At 42.0% G+C, this 19,189-nt stretch overlaps 1 protein-coding gene across 2 annotated transcripts in view; it reads left to right on the top strand.

Annotated features, from left to right (window-relative positions):
- The window catches only part of LOC139747028 (uncharacterized), a 585,752-nt gene that overhangs the window by 400,567 nt on the left and 165,996 nt on the right, over positions 1-19,189 (top strand). For both annotated transcript variants that reach the window (XM_071658778.1, XM_071658771.1), the window contains one exon: positions 5,745-5,868. In XM_071658778.1, coding sequence (XP_071514879.1) covers positions 5,745-5,868 — 124 coding nt within the window. The remainder of the gene's footprint in view (positions 1-5,744; positions 5,869-19,189) is intronic.

The raw sequence follows: 19,189 nt of genomic DNA, 5'->3' as shown, positions 1-19,189 counted from the left end.
AGGGCAAATGAGAGTTGGGGTGAGAGAGTATCATTAAATTTTAGGGAGAATAAAAAGATGTTCTGGAAGGAGGTAAATAAAGTGCGTAAGACAAGGGAGCAAATGGGAACTTCAGTGAAGGGCGCAAATGGGGAGGTGATAACAAGTAGTGGTGATGTGAGAAGGAGATGGAATGAGTATTTTGAAGGTTTGTTGAATGTGTTTGATGATAGAGTGGCAGATATAGGGTGTTTTGGTCGAGGTGGTGTGCAAAGTGAGAGGGTTAGGGAAAATGATTTGTTAAACAGAGAAGAGGTAGTGAAAGCTTTGCGGAAGATGAAAGCCGGCAAGGCAGCAGGTTTGGATGGTATTGCAGTGGAATTTATTAAAAAAGGGGGTGACTGTATTGTTGACTGGTTGGTAAGGTTATTTAATGTATGTATGACTCATGGTGAGGTGCCTGAGGATTGGCGGAATGCGTGCATAGTGCCATTGTACAAAGGCAAAGGGGATAAGAGTGAGTGCTCAAATTACAGAGGTATAAGTTTGTTGAGTATTCCTGGTAAATTATATGGGAGGGTATTGATTGAGAGGGTGAAGGCATGTACAGAGCATCAGATTGGGGAAGAGCAGTGTGGTTTCAGAAGTGGTAGAGGATGTGTGGATCAGGTGTTTGCTTTGAAGAATGTATGTGAGAAATACTTAGAAAAGCAAATGGATTTGTATGTAGCATTTATGGATCTGGAGAAGGCATATGATAGAGTTGATAGAGATGCTCTGTGGAAGGTATTAAGAATATATGGTGTGGGAGGAAAGTTGTTAGAAGCAGTGAAAAGTTTTTATCGAGGATGTAAGGCATGTGTACGTGTAGGAAGAGAGGAAAGTGAGTGGTTTTCAGTGAATGTAGGTTTGCGGCAGGGGTGTGTGATGTCTCCATGGTTGTTTAATTTGTTTATGGATGGGGTTGTTAGGGAGGTAAATGCAAGAGTTTTGGAAAGAGGGGCAAGTATGAAGTCTGTTGGGGATGAGAGAGCTTGGGAAGTGAGTCAGTTGTTGTTCGCTGATGATACAGCGCTGGTGGCTGATTCATGTGAGAAACTGCAAAAGCTGGTGACTGAGTTTGGTAAAGTGTGTGGAAGAAGAAAGTTAAGAGTAAATGTGAATAAGAGCAAGGTTATTAGGTACAGTAGGGTTGAGGGTCAAGTCAATTGGGAGGTGAGTTTGAATGGAGAAAAACTGGAGGAAGTGAAGTCTTTTAGATATCTGGGAGTGGATCTGTCAGCGGATGGAACCATGGAAGCGGAAGTGGATCATAGGGTGAGGGAGGGGGCGAAAATTCTGGGGGCCTTGAAGAATGTGTGGAAGTCGAGAACATTATCTCAGAAAGCAAAAATGGGTATGTTTGAAGGAATAGTGGTTCCAACAATGTTGTATGGTTGCGAGGCGTGGGCTATGGATAGAGTTGTGCGCAGGAGGATGGATGTGCTGGAAATGAGATGTTTGAGGACAATGTGTGGTGTGAGGTGGTTTGATCGAGTGAGTAACGTAAGGGTAAGAGAGATGTGTGGAAATAAAAAGAGCGTGGTTGAGAGAGCAGAAGAGGGTGTTTTGAAGTGGTTTGGGCACATGGAGAGAATGAGTGAGGAAAGATTGACCAAGAGGATATATATGTGTTGGAGGTGGAGGGAACGAGGAGAAGAGGGAGACCAAATTGGAGGTGGAAAGATGGAGTGAAAAAGATTTTGTGTGATCGGGGCCTGAACATGGAGGAGGGTGAAAGGAGGGCAAGGAATAGAGTGAATTGGAGCGATGTGGTATACCGGGGTTGACTTTCTGTCAGTGGATTGAATCAAGGCATGTGAAGCGTCTGGGGTAAACCATGGAAAGCTGTGTAGGTATGTATATTTGCGTGTGTGGACGTATGTATATACATGTGTATGGGGGGGGGTTGGGCCATTTCTTTCGTCTGTTTCCTTGCGCTACCTCGCAAACGCGGGAGACAGCGACAAAGTATAAAAAAAAAAAAAAAACCACTCAGAGGCCCCTTTATACTCTATTTCCCACCTTGCTTGTACATACTATGCTTCATGACCTGTACATCCTTCAAAATCTTAAAGAAAAGGGAATACTGTCTGAACCTCTTTCTCCAACCACTGTGATATCTAATGCATGAGTTAAGTATCATGATTTATGAGTAATATGATGAGTGAGGTGGTTATGGTTGTATTAACAAAACATAGCCTATGATTACTTTAGAAAATTACAAGTATTTTTCTGGTAATATTATTGAAACATTGATTATTTTAGTTATTAACAGAGAAATGTACTTTAGGAAAACAGCAAGCCCACAACTGGGGAAGCACAATGTTCCTTTGGGAGACAGGGAGAAGCAGTGCCCTCTGGGGAGGCAGTGCTTCTTGGTGGAAAGAATAGGCGATGCACACTGCTTCTCAGTCAACAAGTATATGTGGTTGATGCATGATTTGAAATATACTGTAAAGTTTGAGTGAAGTGTTAAGTGAAGTGGTTATTGTTGTGTTAATAACACATAGCCTACATTTATCTTTGAAAGCTTAACAATAATTTTGTTGTAATGTTATTGAAACATTGCTTATTTGAATTATTATTGGAGGACGGTGTCTTAGGAAAACAACAGGCCCATGGCCAGGGAGGAAGCACAGTGTTCTTTAGAGAAAGTAATGTTCCTTGGGGAAAATAATGTTCTTTGGCAAGTAGCAAAGGAGATGTGCACTGCTCCACAGATAGCAAGTGTGTGTGATAAATGATGTGTGAGTTAACTTATACTGTAATATATGAGTAATGTGGGAAGTGAAATGGTTATGGTAGTGTTAACAGACATAGCTTCCATATATTTTTGAAAGCTTACTGATAGTTTTATAGATACAAATGATTACTGATGAATTCAATAGACCACTGGGTCTTAATGAGGCTGTTTGTGATAGTGAAAGAGAAGGGAAACTCATGGATTAGTGTGGTAGGAGTAGAATGACATTCATATTTTTCAAAGAGGAAGGCCTGGAAATTTCTTGTATAGCTAAGGAGGTGCAAATGATGTCAGTCTTGTATTTGAAGTAAAACCTTAATCATTGTGCTTAAACATATCTATGGTACTGCTTTCTGCTACTCTACTTGGTAAATCATTCTAAATGTTAACAATCCTGTTGAAGAAAAATACTTCATCACAGTTGAGGTGAAACATTTGTCCACAAGTTTATATCCATTACTATAAGCAAAATCAGACAAATCTACCCTTAATGCTGAAGTAGCTTGTTAAATTGAGATTATCAAAATCTTTGATGATTTTGAATACTTATATCAAATAAACTCTTAACCTTCTCTTTTCTAAACTAGATAAATGTAATTGATTTAGTTGACTTTCATAGGATTTGTTTCTGAGGTCAGGAATCATCTTGGTAGCCTACCTCTGTACTCTGTCCATTCTCTCTATGTCCTTTCTCAAGCATGGTAATCAGAACATCATAATATTCAAGTTAGGGACACACCATTGAGTTGTAAAGTGTGAGGATAAATTTCTCTAGACTTGAATTTGAAAGCCCTACTAATGAATCCAAGAAATTTTTTCACCTATTTTACTGCCTCTGTGCACTGCTCTTTTGGCTTAAAATCACCACAGATTATTATACCCAAGTCCTTTTCCTCATTTACCTTTTTATAGCTCAGCATGATTCATATCATACATTGCCTTTTCATTTTTACTACTTAGAATTTATGAGCCCAGTCCATCAAATTGTCTGTCAGTTTGAAGCTGCAGATTTTCATTGCCTGTTATAGATTTATTTCCCAGCTTAAAATTGATCATGAACTTTGTTATCTTACAATGCAACCCAATATCAGTATCAATATTTATATGAGAAAGAGAATTGGTCCCAAGACTGATCCTAGTGGCACATCACATGTTACTTCTAACCTTTCAGAGGCTTGGCCATTGATCACTACTCTCTCTTATGGCCAATTTGCCAATTTCCTAACCATCAAGGCACAACCCCATCTATATCATGTGACATCTTTTGAATTAGCCTATGATGTGTAATTTTATCAAATGCTTTTTGAAAATCTGAATAGATGACAACAGTTGCTTTACTTCATCAGACATGTTGATTATTTCTTAATGTGAGTCAAGCAGATTTGTCAGACATGAGTGATTTCTGCAAAAACCATGCTGAGAATTGACTATCAAGCAGTGGTCTTCTTACAGTAACTATACTGTTATGTTATTGAAGCATTGGTTATTTGATTCATTAATGGAGAACTGTACTTCAAGGAAATAGTGGTAACCGTAATGTTATTGAAACATTGGTTGTATGAGTTATTAACAGAAAACTGTACTACAAGAAATCATGAGGCCTATAGCAAGGACAGAAGTGATGTTTCTTCAGGGAAAGCAGCATTCTTTGGCAGGAAGTGAAGGTAGTGTGTACCACTCAGGCTAAGTACAACTGTATTTTAGCCTTGGTACAATACTGTATTATCATTGTGTTCTTGCATGAATCACATTGTGATGGAAATTTGCATCCCAAAAGTGTCTAAAATAAAAATTTTAAGGTTTTGATTGATGAACTGGCACCAATGGGACCTCCAGCAGACAGTGTAATAGTTTGTTTACTAACCATAATACAGGTAAGATGTGGCCGCTGTTTTATTCATATTGGTAATAAAGATGAGTAATTCATCTTTAACTGCATTAAGTAGCGATTGTGCTCAATGACTCTTGTTACCCCTTTGAAAAGTCCTGGATATGGGCCCTTTGACATACTGTATATAAACATTTCAACTCATATAATTTGCTTTCACTAGTAAATGGTTTATGATTATTGTGTCTGAGTTTTATCATTTGATTTATAAACGTATCTTTCTCAGCCACTTCAGCATTGTCAGGGCCTCCGATTATCTATGGTCAAATGTTATGTGAGGTATGTGATAAAAGGATACATTGGCCAAAAATCTTGGATTGGCGGTTACTTGAAATCACCATTCACTCGAGTATGTATGATACTTTTCCTTACCGTAACTGGCAAAGTAGATAGTTCTGATGCATTACTCATCCACAGATACCGGTGAGTTAAACCTGTTCTGCTTCTGCCACTGCTACCAGAACTATACATCAACCCATAAACAGAAAAATGTAATATAAAGCTAAAGAAACTCCTTTGTTTGCAGAAGAGGAGATGTAATTTCTCTCTTTCCTCTCCTTTGTCTTTCTGAGTTTGGCTGTAGGAATGGGTGGTTGGTTGTTGCCAGAGGGAGTAGTGGAGATTCACTGTGATGTTCTGCAATTCTCTAGGATGAAGATAGTATACTTCATGTAGTGGACTTTCCTGAGGTATGGGGAAGGTTATCTCAAGCTTAATGAGTTCTTTCACAGCATCTGTGAATCTTCCTCTCTGTCAGAGACAACAGTTTTTGAGATTTGAAAATTCCATTTTGTTTCCTCGAATGTAAATGAAAAGTAATTCCACATATCAGTGGAAGATGAGTTCCTTCAGCAATGGGCCATAAGTTTTGTATGGTGGTATAGTTGTGACTAACATAGCAGTGACAGGCATAGCCAGGCAGAGTATGCTATGAATGATTAGTTGACCCTTTTTGAGCTTTTGATCCAACTGACTTTTGATAGTTTAAGTAGAATGTTATACAAATAGAACTTTGCAGGTTGACAACTCACATGCAGTGGAAAAATATTCCATCATTTAAGAAATGAACACTAACATTTATGATATTTTCAGGGTGAATGCCAATAGAAGATGTGTCAATAATGAAAATAATAGCCTGTCCCTGCCTGCTCCTTTGCGAGATTCATCATGGCGTGATCAGGCCTCTCCTTCTCAACCTCATAATATCTTGCCTCAGGTATTACTTTTGCCATCACATTTTGTCTCAGACCTCCATCCTTACAGAGTTGTCCTATAGATAGCACTTACAGTCACATTAGTTACTTGATTCCTTTTTCCTTACCCTTTCTCTCCATCATATCACTCCGACCAACACATTGCCTACCTTAATACATCCTTTAAATGTTATCCCATGAGTATAACTCTATACTGCTATCCTTACACAATGATATTCTGCTGCAAGTGTCAAATCCATCACATTATCTACCTCATGCTTTATACCCTTATCTTTTGAATGCTTTGCATTTATTAGCATTACACACTATTTTTGTATGTTATCTTTGGTACTCTATATATTTTTTTTTTTTTTTTTTGCTTTGTCGCTGTCTCCCGCGTTTGCAAGGTAGCGCAAGGAAACAGATGAAAGAAATGGCCCAACCCACCCCCATACACATGTATATACATACGTCCACACACGCAAATATACATACCTACACAGCTTTCCATGGTTTACCTCAGACGCTTCACATGCCTTGATTCAATCCACTGACAGCACGTCAACCCCAGTATACCACATCGCTCCAATTCACTCTATTCCTTGCCCTCCTTTCACCCTCCTGCATGTTCAGGCCCTGATCACACAAAATCTTTTTCACTCCATCTTTCCACCTCCAATTTGGTCTCCCTCTTCTCCTCGTTCCCTCCACCTCCGACACATATATCCTCTTGGTCAATCTTTCCTCACTCATTCTCTCCATGTGCCCAAACCACTTCAAAACACCCTCTTCTGCTCTCTCAACCACGCTCTTTTTATTTCCACACATCTCTCTTACCCTTACGTTACTCACTCGATCAAACCACCTCACACCACACATTGTCCTCAAACATCTCATTTCCAGCACATCCATCCTCCTGCGCACAACTCTATCCATAGTCCACGCCTCGCAACCATACAACATTGTTGGAACCACTATTCCTTCAAACATGCCCATTTTTGCTTTCCGAGATAATGTTCTCGACTTCCACACATTCTTCAAGGCCCCCAGAATTTTCGCCCCCTCCCCCACCCTATGATCTACTTCCGCTTCCATGTTTCCATCCGCTGCCAGATCCACTCCCAGATATCTTAAACACTTCACTTCCTCCAGTTTTTCTCCATTCAAACTCACCTCCCAATTGACTTGACCCTCAACCCTACTGTACCTAATAACCTTGCTCTTATTCACATTTACTCTTAACTTTCTTCTTCCACACACTTTACCAAACTCAGTCACCAGCTTCTGCAGTTTCTCACATGAATCAGCCACCATCGCTGTATCATCAGCGAACAACAACTGACTCACTTCCCAAGCTCTCTCATCCCCAACAGACTTCATACTTGCCCCTCTTTCCAAAACTCTTGCATTCACCTCCCTAACAACCCCATCCATAAACAAATTAAACAACCATGGAGACATCACACACCCCTGCCGCAAACCTACATTGACTGAGAACCAATCACTTTCCTCTCTTCCTACACGTACACATGCCTTACATCCTCGATAAAAACTTTTCACTGCTTCTAACAACTTGCCTCCCACACCATATATTCTTAATACCTTCCACAGAGCATCTGTATCAACTCTATCATATGCGTTCTCCAGATCCATAAATGCTACATACAAATCCATTTGCTTTTCTAAGTATTTCTCACATACATTCTTCGAAGCAAACACCTGATCCACACATCCTCTACCACTTCTGAAACCACACTGCTCTTCCCCAATCTGATGCTCTGTACATGCTTTCACCCTCTCAATCAATACCCTCCCATATAATTTACCAGGAATACTCAACAAACTTATACTTCTGTAATTTGAGCACTCACTCTTATCCCCTTTGCCTTTGTACAATGGCACTATGCACGCATTCCGCCAATCCTCAGGCACCTCACCGTGAGTCATACATACATTAAATAACCTTACCAACCAGTCAACAATACAGTCACCCCCTTTTTTAATACATTCCACTGCAATACCATCCAAACCTGCTGCCTTGCCGGCTTTCATCTTCCACAAAGCTTTTACTACCTCTTCTCTGTTTACGAAATCATTTTCCTTAACCCTCTCACTTTGCACACTACCTCGACCAAAACACCCTATGTCTATATAATGGGAGCTGGGGGCTGGAAATCCTCCCCTCTCGTTTTTTTTTAAATTTTCCAAAAGAAGGAACAGAGGGGGCAGGTGAGGATATTCCAAAAAAGGCCCAGTCCTCTGTTCTTAGCGCTACCTCGCTAACGCGGGAAATGGCGAATACTTTAAAAGAAAAAGAATATATATATAATATGGGTAAAACTGAAAGTTGATGGAGAGAGATGGGTGATTATTGGTGCATATGCACCTGGGCATGAGAAGAAAGATCATGAGAGGCAAGTGTTTTGGGAGCAGCTGAATGAGTGTGTTAGTGGTTTTGATGCACGAGACCTGGGTTATAGTGATGGGTGATTTGAATGCAAAGGTGAATAATGTGGCAGTTGAGGGAATAATTGGTATACATGGGCTGTTCAGTGTTGTAAATGGAAATGGTGAAGAGCTTGTAGATTTATGTGCTGAAAAAGGACTGATGATTGGGAATACCTGGTTTAAAAAGCGAGATATACATAAGTATACGTATGTAAGTAGGAGAGATGGCCAGAGAGCGTTATTGGATTACGTGTTAATTGACAGGTGCGCGAAAGAGAGACTTTTGGATGTTAATGTGCTGAGAGGTGCAACTGGAGGGATGTCTGATCATTATCTTGTGGAGGCTAAGGTGAAGATTTGTATGGGTTTTCAGAAAAGAGGAGTGAATGTTGGGGTGAAGAGGGTGGTGAGAGTAAGTGAGCTTGGGAAGGAGACTTGTGTGGGGAAGTACCAGGAGAGACTGAGTACAGAATGGAAAAAGGTGAGAACAATGGAAGTAAGGGGAGTGGGGGAGGAATGGGATGTATTTAGGGAATCAGTGATGGATTGCGCAAAAGATGCTTGTGGCATGAGAAGAGTGGGAGGTGGGTTGATTAGAAAGGGTAGTGAGTGGTGGGATGAAGAAGTAAGATTATTAGTGAAAGAGAAGAGAGAGGCATTTGGACGATTTTTGCAGGGAAAAATTGCAATTGAGTGGGAGATGTATAAAAGAAGAGACAGGAGGTCAAGAGAAAGGTGCATGAGGTGAAAAAGAGGGCAAATGAGAGTTGGGGTGAGAGAGTATCATTAAATTTTAGAGAGAATGAAATGATGTTCTGGAAGGAGGTAAATAAAGTGTGTAAGACAAGGGAGCAAATGGGAACTTCAGTGAAGGGCACAAATGGGGAGGTGATAACAAGTAGTGGTGATGTGAGAAGGAGATGGAGTGAGTATTTTGAAGGTTTGTTGAATGTGTTTGATGATAGAGTGGAAGATATAGGGTGTTTTGGTCGAGGTAGTGTGCAAAGTGAGAGAGTTAGGGAAAATGATTTGGTAAACAGAGAAGAGGTAGTAAAAGCTTTGCGGAAGATGAAAGCCGGCAAGGCAGCAGGTTTGGATGGTATTGCAGTAGAATTTATTGAAAAAGGGGGTGACTGTATTATTGACTGGTTGGTAAGGTTATTTAATGTATGTATGACTCATGGTGAGGTGCCTGAGGATTGGCAGAATGCGTGCATAGTGCCATTGTACAAAGGCAAAGGGGATAAGAGTGAGTGCTCAAATTACAGAGGTATAAGTTTGTTGAGTATTCCTGGTAAATTATATGGTAGGGTATTGATTGAGAGGGTGAAGGTATGTACAGAGCATCAGATAGGGGAAGAGCAGTGTGGTTTCAGAAGTGGTAGAGGAAGTGTGGATCAGGTGTTTGCTTTGAAGAATGTATGTCAGAAATACTTAGAAAAGCAAACGGATTTGTATGTAGCATTTATGGATCTGGAGAAGGCATGTGATAGAGTTGATAGAGATGCTCTGTGGAAGGTATTAAGAATATATGGTGTGGGAGGCAAGTTGTTAGAAGCAGTGAAAAGTTTTTATCGAGGATGTAAGGCATGTGTACGTGTAGGAAGAGAGGAAAGTGATTGTTTCTCAGTGAATGTAGGTTTGCGGCAGGGGTGTGTGATGTCTCCATGGTTGTTTAATTTGTTTATGGATGGGGTTGTTAGGGAGGTGAATGCGAGAGTTTTGGAAAGAGGGGCAAGTATGAAGTCTGTTGTGGATGAGAGAGCTTGGGAAGTGAGTCAGTTGTTGTTCGCTGATGATACAGCACTGGTGGCTGATTCATGTGAGAAACTGCAGAAGCTGGTGACTGAGTTTGGTAAAGTGTGTGAAAGAAGAAAGTTAAGAGTAAATGTGAATAAGAGCAAGGTTATTAGGTACAGTAGGGTTGAGGGTCAAGTCAATTGGGAGGTAAGTTTGAATGGAGCAAAACTGGAGGAAGTGAAGTGTTTTAGATATCTGGGAGTGGATCTGGCAGCGGATGGAACCATGGAAGCAGAAGTGAATCATAGGGTGGGGGAGGGGGCGAAAATCCTGGGAGCCTTGAAGAATGTGTGGAAGTCGAGAACATTATCTCAGAAAGCAAAAATGGGCATGTTTGAAGGAATAGTGGTTCCAACAATGTTGTATGGTTGCGAGGCGTGGGCTATGGATAGAGTTGTGCGCAGGAGGATGGATGTGCTGGAAATGAGATGTTTGAGGACAATGTGTGGTGTGAGGTGGTTTGATCGAGTAAGTAACGTAAGGGTAAGAGAGATGTGTGGAAATAAAAAGAGCGTGGTTGAGAGAGCAGAAGAGGGTGTTTTGAAATGGTTTGGGCACATGGAGAGAATGAGTGAGGAAAGATTGACCAAGAGGATATATGTGTCGGAGGTGGAGGGAACGAGGAGAAGTGGGAGACCAAATTGGAGGTGGAAAGATGGAGTGAAAAAGATTTTGTGTGATCGGGGCCTGAACATGCAGGAGGGTGAAAGGCGGGCAAGGAATAGAATGAATTGGATTGATGTGGTATACCGGGGTTGACGTGCTGTCAGTGGATTGAATCAGGGCATGTGAATCGTCTGGGGTAAACCATGGAATGCTGTGTAGGTATGTATATTTGCGTGTGTGGATGTATGTATATACATGTGTATGGGGGTGGGTTGGGCCATTTCTTTAGTCTGTTTCCTTGCGCTACCTCGCAAATGCGGGAGACAGCGACAAAGCAAAAAAAAAAAAATATATATATATATATATATATATATATATATATATATATATATATATATATATATATATATATATATCTTTTTTTCTTTTATACTATTCGCCATTTCCCGCATTAGCGAGGTAGCGTTAAGAACAGAGGACTGAGCCTTTGAGAGAATATCCTCACGTGGCCCCTTCTCTGTTCCTTCTTTTGGAAAATTAAAAAAAAATGAGAGGGGAGGATTTCCAGCCCCCCGCACCCTTCCCTTTTAGTCGCCTTCTACGACATGCAAGGAATACGTGGGAAGTATTCTTTCTCCCCTATCCCCAGGATAATATACATATATATATATATATAAAGGCAGACAGTGTGAACCGTGTCCATGTGTATACATGTACGTGTCTGCGTGTGCATACACATGTGTACATATATATATATATATATATATATATATATATATATATATATATATATATATATATATAAATATATATTATTATTTTTTTATTATACTTTGTCGCTGTCTCCCGCGTTTGCGAGGTAGCGCAAGGAAACAGACGAAAGAAATGGCCCAACCCCCCCCCATACACATGTATATACATACGTCCACACACGCAAATATACATACCTACACAGCTTTCCATGGTTTACCCCAGACGCTTCACATGCCTTGATTCAATCCACTGACAGCACGTCAACCCCGGTATACCACATCGCTCCAATTCACTCTATTCCTTGCCCTCCTTTCACTCTCCTGCATGTTCAGGCCCCGATCACACAAAATCTTTTTCACTCCATCTTTCCACCTCCAATTTGGTCTCCCTCTTCTCCTCGTTCCCTCCACCTCCGACACATATATCCTCTTGGTCAATCTTTCCTCACTCATTCTCTCCATGTGCCCAAACCACTTCAAAACACCCTCTTCTGCTCTCTCAACCACGCTCTTTTTATTTCCACACATCTCTCTTACCCTTACGTTACTCACTCGATCAAACCACCTCACACCACACATTGTCCTCAAACATCTCATTTCCAGCACATCCATCCTCCTGCGCACAACTCTATCCATAGCCCACGCCTCGCAACCATACAACATTGTTGGAACCACTGTTCCTTCAAACATACCCATTTTTGCTTTCTGAGATAATGTTCTCGACTTCCACACATTCTTCAAGGCCCCCAGAATTTTCGCCCCCTCCCCCACCCTATGATCCACTTCCGCTTCCATGGTTCCATCCGCTGCCAGATCCACTCCCAGATATCTAAAACACTTCAATTCCTCCAGTTTTTCTCCATTCAAACTCACCTCCCAATTGACTTGACCCTCAACCCTACTGTAGCTAATAACCTTGCTCTTATTCACATTTACTCTTAACTTTCTTCTTCCACACACTTTACCAAACTCAGTCACCAGCTTTTGCAGTTTCTCACATGAATCAGCCACCAGCGCTGCATCATCAGCGAACAACAACTGACTCACTTCCCAAGCTCTCTCATCCCCAACAGACTTCATACTTGCCCCTCTTTCCAAAACTCTTGCATTTACCTCCCTAACAACCCCATCCATAAACAAATTAAACAACCATGGAGACATCACACACCCCTGCCGCAAACCTACATTCACCGAGAACCAATCACTTTCCTCTCTTCCTACACGTACACATGCCTTACATCCTCGATAAAAACTTTTCACTGCTTCTAACAACTTTCCTCCCACACCATATATTCTTAATACCTTCCACAGAGCATCTCTATCAACTCTATCATATGCCTTCTCCAGATCCATAAATGCTACATACAAATCCATTTGCTTTTCTAAGTATTTCTCACATACATTCTTCAAAGCAAACACCTGATCCACACATCCTCTACCACTTCTGAAACCACACTGCTCTTCCCCAATCTGATGCTCTGTACATGCCTTCACCCTCTCAATCAATACCCTCCCATATAATTTACCAGGAATACTCAACAAACTTATACCTCTGTAATTTGAGCACTCACTCTTATCCCCTTTGCCTTTGTACAATGGCACTATGCACGCATTCCACCAATCCTCAGGCACCTCACCATGAGTCATACATACATTAAATAACCTTACCAACCAGTCAACAATACAGTCACCCCCTTTTTTAATAAATTCCACTGCAATACCATCCAAACCTGCTGCCTTGCCGGCTTTCATCTTCCGCAAAGCTTTCACTACCTCTTCTCTGTTTAACAAATCATTTTCCCTAACCCTCTCACTTTGCACACCACCTCGACCAAAACACCCTATATCTGCCACTCTATCATCAAACACATTCAACAAACCTTCAAAATACTCACTCCATCTCCTTCTCACATCACCACTACTTATTATCACCTCCCCATTTGCGCCCTTCACTGAAGTTCCCATTTGCTCCCTTGTCTTACGCACTTTATTTACCTCCTTCCAGAACATCTTTTTATTCTCCCTAAAATTTAATGATACTCTCTCACCCCAACTCTCATTTGCCCTTTTTTTCACCTCTTGCACCTTTCTCTTGACCTCCTGTCTCTTTCTTTTATACATCTCCCACTCAATTGCATTTTTCCCCTGCAAAAATCGTCCAAATGCCTCTCTCTTCTCTTTCACTAATACTCTTACTTCTTCATCCCACCACTCACTACCCTTTCTGATCAACCCACCTCCCACTCTTCTCATGCCACAAGCATCTTTTGCGCAATCCATCACTGATTCCCTAAATACATCCCATTCCTCCCCCACTCCCCTTACTTCCATTGCTCTCACCTTTTTCCATTCTGTACTCAGTCTCTTCTAGTACTTCCTCACACAGGTCTCCTTCCCAAGCTCACTTACTCTCACCACCCTCTTCACCCCAACATTCACTCTTCTTTTCCGAAAACCCATACAAATCTTCACCTTAGCCTCCACAAGATAATGATCAGACATCCCTCCAGTTGCACCTCTCAGCACATTAACATCCAAAAGTCTCTCTTTCGCACGCCTGTCAATTAACACGTAATCCAATAACGCTCTCTGGCCATCTCTCCTACTTACATAAGTATACTTATGTATATCTCGCTTTTTAAACCAGGTATTCCCAATCATCAGTCCTTTTTCAGCACATAAATCTACAAGCTCTTCACCATTTCCATTTACAACACTGAACACCCCATGTATACCAATTATTCCCTCAACTGCCACATTACTCACCTTTGCATTCAAATCACCCATCACTATAACCCGGTCTTGTGCATCAAAACCACTAACACACTCATTCAGCTGCTCCCAAAACACTTGCCTCTCATGATCTTTCTTCTCATGCCCGGGTGCATATGCACCAATAATCACCCACCTCTCTCCATCAACTTTCAGTTTTACCCATATTAATCGAGAATTTACTTTCTTACATTCTATCACATACTCCCACAACTCATGTTTCAGGAGTATTGCTACTCCTTCCCTTGCTCTTCTCCTCTCACTAACCCCTGACTTTACTCCCCAGACATTCCCAAACCACTCTTCCCCTTTACCCTTGAGCTTCGTTTCACTCAGAGCCAAAACATCCAGGTTCCTTTCCTCAAACATACTACCTATTTCTCCTTTTTTCACATCTTGGTTACATCCACACACATTTAGGCACCCCACTCTGAGCCTTCGAGGAGGATGAGTACTCCCCGCTTGACTCCTTCTTCTGTTTCCCATTTTAGGAAGTTAATACAAGGAGGGGAGGATAAATATATATATATATATATATATATATATATATATATATTTTTTTTTTTCATACTATATGCCATTTCCCGCATTAGCGAGGTAGCGTTAAGAACAGAGGACTGAGCCTTTGAGGGAAATCCTCACTTGGCCCCCTTCTGTGTTCCTTCTTTTGTAAAATTAAAATGAGATGGGAGGATTTCCAGCCCCCCGCTCACTCCCCTTTCAGTCGCCTTCTAAGACACGCAGGGAATACGTGGGAAGTATTCTTTCTCCCCTATCCCTGAGGACATATATATATATATATATATTTTTGGGAAGTGAGTCAATTGTTGTTCGCTGATGATACAGCGCTGGTGGCTGATTCATGTGAGAAACTGCAGAAGCTGGTGACTGAGTTTGGTAAAGTGTGTGGAAGAAGAAAGTTGAGAGTAAATGTGAATAAGAGCAAGGTTATTAGGTACAGTAGGGGTGAGGGTCAAGTCAATTGGGAGGTGAGTTTGAATGGAGAAAAACTGGAGGAAGTGAAGTGTTTTAGATATCTGGGAGTGGATCTGTCAGCGGATGGAACCATGGAAGCGGAAGTGGATCATAGGGTGGGGGAGGGGGCGAAAATTTTGGGAGCCTTGAAAAATGTGTGGAAGTCGAGAACATTATCTCGGAAAGCAAAAATGGGTATGTTTGAGGGAATAGTGGTTCCAACAATGCTGTATGGTTGCGAGGCGTGGGCTATGGATAGAGATGTGCGCAGGAGGATGGATGTGCTGGAAATGAGATGTTTGAGGACAATGTGTGGTGTGAGGTGGTTTGATCGAGTAAGTAACGTAAGGGTAAGAGAGATGTGTGGAAATAAAAAGAGCGTGGTTGAGAGAGCAGAAGAGGGTGTTTTGAAATGGTTTGGGCACATGGAGAGAATGAGTGAGGAGAGATTGACCAAGAGGATATATGTGTCGGAGGTGGAGGGAACGAGGAGAAGAGGGAGACCAAATTGGAGGTGGAAAGATGGAGTGAAAAAGATTTTGTGTGATCGGGGCTTGAACATGCAGGAGGGTGAAAGGAGGGCAAGAAATAGAGTGAATTGGAGTCATGTGGTATACAGGGGTTGACGTGCTGTCAGTGGATTGAAGCAAGGCATGTGAAGCGTCTGGGGTAAACCATGGAAAGCTGTGTAGGTATGTATATTTGCGTGTGTGGACGTGTGTATGTACATGTGTATGGGGGGGGGGTTGGGCCATTTCTTTCGTCTGTTTCCTTGCGCTACCTCGCAAACGCGGGAGACAGCGACAAAGTATAAAAAAAAAAAAAAAAAAAAAAATTTTTTTTTTCTTTGTTTTGCTTTGTCGCTGTCTCCCGCGTTTGCGAGGTAGCGCAAGGAAACAGACGAAAGAAATGGCCCAACCCACCCCCATACACATGTATATACATACACATCCACACACGCAAATATACATACCTACACAGCTTTCCATGATTTACCCCAGACGCTTCACATGCCCTGATTTCAATCCACTGACAGCACGTCAACCCCGGTATACCACATTGATCCAATTCACTCTATTCCTTTATTTTGTTTTGCTTTGTCGGTGTCTCCCACGTTTGCGAGGTAGCGCAAGGAAACAGACGAAACAAATGGCACAACCCACCTCCATACACAATGTACACACACACACGCAAATATACATACCTATACATCTCAATGTACACATATATATACTCACAGACACATACATATATACCCATGCACACAATTCACACTGTCTGCCCCTATTCATTCCCATTGCCACCTCGCCACACATGGAATACCATCCCCCTCCCCCCTCATATGTGCGAGGTAGCACTAGGAAAAGACAACAAAGGCCCCATTCGTTCACACTCAGTCTCCAGCTATCACGCAATAATGCCTGAAACCACAGCTCCCTTTCCACATCCAGGCCCCACACAACTTTCCATGGTTTACCCCAGACGCTTCACATGCCCTGATTCAATCCACTGACAGCACGTCAACTCCGGTATACCACATCGCTGCAATTCACTCTATTCCTTGCCCGCCTTCCACCCTCCTGCATGTTCAGGCCCCGATCACACAAAATCTTTTTCACTCCATCTTTCCACCTCCAATTTGGTCTCCCACTTCTCCTCGTTCCCTCCACCTCCGACACATATATGCTCTTGGTCAATCTTTCCTCACTCATTCTCTTCATGTGCCCAAACCATTTCAAAACACCCTCGTCTGCTCTCTCAACCACGCTCTTTTTATTTCCACACATCTCTCTTACCCTTACATTACTTACTCGATCAAACCACCTCACACCACACATTGTCCTCAAACATCTCATTTCCAGCACATCCACCCTCCTGCGCACAACTCTATCCATAGCCCACGCCTCGCAACCATACAACATTGTTGGAACCACTATTCCTTCAAACATACCCATCTTTGCTTTCCGAGATAATGTTCTCGACTTCCACACATTCTTCAAGGCTCCCAGGATTTTCGCCCCCTCCCCCACCCTATGATTCACTTCCGCTTCCATGGTTCCATCCTCTGCCAGATCCACTCCCAGATATCTGAAACACTTTACTTCCTCCAGTTTTTCTCCATTCAAACTTACCTCCCAATTGTCTTGACCCTCAACCCTACTGTACCTAATAACCTTGCTCTTATTCACATTTACTCTTAACTTTCTTCTCTCACACACTTTACCAAACTCAGTCACCAGCTTCTGCAGTTTCTCACATGAATCAGTCACCATCGCTGTATCATCAGCGAACAACAACTGACTCACTTCCCAAGCTCTCTCATCCACAACAGACTTCATACTTGCCCCTCTTTCCAAAACTCTTGCATGCACCTCCCTAACAACCTCATCCATAAACAAATTAAACAACCATGGAGACATCACACACCCCTGCCACAAACCTGCATTCACCGAGAACCAATCACTTTCCTCTCTTCCTACATGTACATATGCCTTACATCCTCAATAAAAACTTTTCACTGCTTCTAACAACTTGCCTCCCACACCATATATTCTTAATACCTTCCACAGAGCATCTCTATCAACTCTATCATATGCGTTCTCCAGATCCATAAATGCTACATACAAATCCATTTGCTTTTCTAAGTATTTTTCACATACATTCTTCAAAGCAAACACCTGATCCACACATCCTCTACTACTTCTGAAACCACACTGCTCTTCCCCAATCTGATGCTCTGTACATGCCTTCACCCTCTCAATCAATACCCTCCCATATAATTTACCAGGAATACTCAACAAACTTATACCTCTGTAATTTGAGCACTCACTCTTATCCACTCTTATCCATATATATATTTTCTTTCTTTCATACTATTCGCCATTTCCCGCGTTAGCGAGGTAGCGTTAAGAACAGAGGACTGGGCCTTTGAGGGAATATCCTCATCTGGCCCCCTTCTCTGTTCCTTCTTTGAGAAAAAAAAAAAAAGAGGGAAGGATTTCCAGCCCCCCCGCTCCCTTCCCTTTTAGTCGCCTTCTACGACACGCACGGAATACGTGGGAAGTATTCTTTCTCCCCTATCCCCAGGGATAGTATATATATATTTTTTTCTTTTGCTGTCTCCTGCGTTTGTGAGGTAGCGCAAGGAAACAGATGAAAGAAATGGCCCAACCCACCCCCATACACATGTATATACATACGTCCACACACGCAAATATACATACCTAAAAAGCTTTCCATAGTTTACCCCACACACTTCACATGCCCTGATTCAATCCACTGACAGCACGTCAACCCCGGTATACCACATCGATCCAATTCACTCTATTCCTTGCCCTCCCTTCACCCTCCTGCATGTTCAGGCCCCGATCACACAAAATCTTTTTCACTCCATCTTTCCACCTCCAATTTGGTCTCCCACTTCTCCTCGTTCCCTCCACGTCCGACACATATATCCTCTTGGTCAATCTTTCCTCACTCATTCTCTCCATGTGCCCAAACCATTTCAAAACACCCTCTTCTGCTCTCTCAACCACGCTCTTTTTATTTACACACATCTCTCTTACTGTTACGTTACTTACTCGATCAAACCACCTCACACCACATATTTTCATCAAACATCTCATTTCCACCCTCCTGCGCACAACTCTATCCATAGCCGACGCCTCGCAACCATACAATATTGTTGGAACCACTATTCCTTCAAACATAGCCAATTTTGCTTTCCGAGATAATGTTCTCGACTTCCACACATTCTTCAAGGCTCCCAGGATTTTCGTCCCCTCCCCCACCCTATGATTCACTTCTGCTTCCATGGTTCCATCCGCTGCCAGATCCACTCCCAGATATGTAAAACACTTTACTTCTTCCAGTTTTTCTCCATTCAAACTTACCTCCCAATTGACTTGACCCTCAGCCCTACTGTACCTAATTACCTTGCTCTTATTCACATTTACTCTTAACTTTCTTCTTTCACACACTTTGCCAAATT

Source organism: Panulirus ornatus, chromosome 5 (genome assembly GCF_036320965.1).
Source record: "Panulirus ornatus isolate Po-2019 chromosome 5, ASM3632096v1, whole genome shotgun sequence".
In the NCBI taxonomy this organism is placed as follows: Eukaryota; Metazoa; Arthropoda; class Malacostraca; order Decapoda; family Palinuridae; genus Panulirus; species Panulirus ornatus.
This window is presented reverse-complemented; position numbering and strand designations above follow the sequence as displayed.